The following is a 3,681-nucleotide window of genomic DNA, read 5'->3' on the forward strand; positions in this document are numbered from 1 at the left end:
GGGAGTGTAGTGAGAGGAGAAGGGGTAACCCTTTTAAGCTGAAAGAGGGCAGATTTAGCCTAGACATTAGGAAGAAGTTTTTCACTGTGAGGGTGCTGACACACTGGCACAGGTTGCCCAGAGAAGCTGTGGATGCCCCATCCCTGGAGATGTTCAAGGCCAGGCTGGATGAGGCTTTGAGCAACCTGGTCTAGTGGGAGGTGTCCCTGCCCATGGCAGAGGGGTTGAAACTTGATGATCTTTAAGGTCCTTTACAACTCTAACCATTCTATGATTCTACGTCAGACCAGCTTCTGGCCAAGGCCAAGGCAATCAGTGACGATGGATCCACCTCTGTGAATAACATATTTAAGAAGGGTGCAGCACATGGAGCTGACAGGTGGCATGGCCCAAGTCCCCACCAGGGCTTGGCTGGGAAGCCCAGCCCCAGTCCTGGGAGCTCTTCCAGAACCAGCAAAAGAACCTGCAGTGGAGAGAGGAGTGGGATGCAAGAGAAACAACTACGCAGACACAAGGTCAGTGAAGAAAGGAGGGGGAGAAGGTACACCAGAGCAGATATTCCCCTGCAGGCCATGGTCAGAGGTGGAGCAGATATCCACCCACAGCCCATGGAGGACCCCACGCTGGAGGAGATGGCTGCACCCAAAGGAGGCCATGAGTCTGTGGGAGAGACCCATGCTGGAGCAGCACATGGAGAACTGTAGCCTGTGGGAAGGACTCATGTTGGCGAAGTTTGTGGAGGACTGTCTCCTGTGGGAGGGACCCCATTCTGGAGCAGGGGAAGAGTGTAAGGAGCCCTCCCCTGGAGGAGGAGGGATTGGCAGAAACAGCACATGATGAAATGACAGGAACCCCCACTCCTGTCCTCCTGTGCTGCTCCAGATGAAAAGTTAGAAAACCAGGAGCAAAGTTTTTGAGCCTGGGAAGAAGGAAGGGGTGGGGGAAAGGTGTCTTTTCAAGATGTGGTTCTATTTCTCATTAACCTACTCTGATTTGATTGTTAACAAATTAAATTGATGGGTGTTTTCTGCAATATGAGTCTGGTTTTTGCCCATGACTGTAAGCGGTGAGTGATACGTCCCTGTCCTTGTTTGAACTCACAAAGCTTTATCTTTTGTTCTGATTCTCCTCCCTATCCCACTGGGCCAGGGAGAGGAGTGAGTGAGCAGCTGTGTGGTGCTTATCTCTGGCTGGGCTTAAACCACAACACTTCTAGCTAAAGTGCTATAAAAGAACAACAGACTCAAGAGTTCTTGCCTATACAACGGCTAGATTCTAGACTACCAAAGCCATTGGATATCTATCTCTACAATCCAAATTTTTTCCAATATAGCTCTTGGTGGACAAGAAAGGGTCATAGTACTATGGATTCAATATATTGAACATCAAGTATTTAAGCTTACTGAAACTCCCATAAAGTACATACTGTATTTATTTCTAATATTTCTGGACTCAGACACTTTTTTCTTCCTTATGAATTGAGGTTAGTGTTCACTATTGGTATCCAGAGTGTAAAACTTAGGAATTGCCACTCCCATTTCAAGGTAGGCTTTAAGGCTCTATATGCATTTACATGACTGAAATAGTGTTTGCAGCTTGTATTATGTGAAATTTAGAATATGTCCTAGGACAGAATGCTTTTCTTCGTAGCCGTAAGATCAGCTTATGATTTAAAACACGAATATATATGAACAAAACAGAGCAAATCATACTGTCATGCTTGTGGCTGAGGATATATCAAAAGAACTAAATAAAAGCTGGCAATTAATTTGATGAATATTCTCCCTCTATGAGAATTACCATGCAGCATGGTATTTATAAATAGAAAAGTATATGATCTCATACTGTGACTAGTTATGTCAGCTTCAAAACAAATGAAAAAACACAGTATTAAATAAGCCCATTTAGAATTACAAAAATGTAATGGATAGAAAAGGGCCCAAAGTACTTTAAGTACACTTTAAAAAATCAGCTAATTCTAACATACACACAAAGAAATTCTGGCTAATCTAAGGGAATGAAAAATTGCAACTGTGATGCGGCCTCTTGAGCTGATAAAATAGCTTAGGCTGCACATGTTCTTCTATTTCTAAATTAGGATAAGTACATTTTTGGGCAGAGAAAGACATAACTGCTTGCCTATACTGGCTGTCACAAGATAGTTATTTTCAGATTTTTGTCTTGTGCTTTCCTGTTTTGGGAGCAATTGCATGTGTACAGCTATGGTCTAAAAAAATATATGCCAGAACAGAGGCAACAGAGAGTTCCTTTTCTATCTAAACATGATGGACACTGTGACCCAATTATGTATTTAAATTTATCTTGGCTGAGGAGTTATGTTGCCACACCAAATATAAAAGTATTGCTTATAAATAAGAACAAACCTAAGAAGGCTGTTACGTTATCTGTGCTCTTTGCAGTGTTTACCTCCAGGACGAAGTTGGCATGTGTATTATAACCAAGAAGCTCTGCTACTTTTGTCCTTAGTGGAAGCAACTGCTGAAGAATTTTTGTGTTCTCCTAAAAAAGAAAGGAGACAAATTTGTGAAGTGAAACCAGAAAACATGTTAGCGAAACATTTATCTGAATAATATCTGTAATCATAAGAAACAGATGACATTTAAAATTTAACACTTTAGCATATAATGTAAGTTTAGCTAGATTCTTAGCTAGGTAATTTTTTTTGTCACAGCATTTGACTGCAGGTAGCTAGTTTTCTTGTCAATCTGCGTCATTACTCTCCCTGTTACATTTTATCTGTTTTAATTAATCAAAAGATACACCATTTCCTTTTAGGATAAGAAATCTTTGACTATTGTTAAGATTTTATTTCCTTTATCAATCAGTTAAATGTGAAAGACAAGAGGTAAACAGCTGATAGCAGGCTTAATTGCTTGTTAGTGCTGAAGACAGACTGGAAAGTTACTGTGCCAACACTCAAAGCTTGTTTACAAACTTCCCTCTTTTGCCACTCTGACAACAGCAGTCAGAGAAAGAGATCTGAAACACAAAAATCCCAGGCCCTGACCTAAACATGGTGAAGATTCCTTGATAAGCTGAAAATGTAACTGTATTAACCTCCAGTTCTGGAAAAGTGAGATTTCTTGGGAAAAACCTGTTTTTTTCCAAGCACTGGGTTTGAAGAGTGTCCCACAGTTTTAACAGAATATCCCTTTAAGTGTGCTGACATGCAGAACATTCAGTTCTTGGTGCCATTTTATCTTATCTTGTACTCTTCACTTTGCCAGTACTTCAAGTACAAAAGCTCAACTTGCCATTGTTCTTTAATGAATGGTTGGTACAATTGCCTGCATCACACTTCTTCTATCCTTTCTATCCGTTTCATTATTTTTATACCTGTCTAGGTGCCTGGTCTCATCAGTATCAAACAAATTATTTGTGAAATTATTTCTCCTTTTTTATAAGGCATGTTTCCAGCTATTTTTCAGATAATTAAACAAAACTATTATAAAAATCAGATGCTTTTTAACATCTAATTAAAATTCTCATCAATATGCTAAGCATTAATTTCACATTTAATCACCTGAATTTCATCATTAAAATGTGTGCTTAAATAACCTCTCTGATTCTGAAGAATCCCAAAGTACTACAGAAGCTACAGTGAGATGTCCTTCTCTGGGAGGGAAGTGCCAGTAAGCAGCTGCAGAACACTGTAGGGAA

General features: G+C 40.2%; 1 protein-coding gene across 1 annotated transcript in view; it reads right to left on the minus strand.

Moving 5' to 3' along the window:
* Positions 1 to 2,384: 2,384 nt before the first annotated feature.
* LOC104464525 (neurolysin, mitochondrial-like) overlaps positions 2,385 to 3,681 on the minus strand; it is a gene marked incomplete at its 3' end in the record, with an annotated part of 15,345 nt that continues 14,048 nt past the window's right edge. Inside the window, exon 7 of the mRNA XM_010077258.1 lies at positions 2,385 to 2,520. Coding sequence (XP_010075560.1) covers positions 2,385 to 2,520 — 136 coding nt within the window. The remainder of the gene's footprint in view (positions 2,521 to 3,681) is intronic.

Source organism: Pterocles gutturalis, unplaced genomic scaffold, assembly GCF_000699245.1.
Source record: "Pterocles gutturalis isolate BGI_N339 unplaced genomic scaffold, ASM69924v1 scaffold28548, whole genome shotgun sequence".
In the NCBI taxonomy this organism is placed as follows: Eukaryota; Metazoa; Chordata; class Aves; order Pterocliformes; family Pteroclidae; genus Pterocles; species Pterocles gutturalis.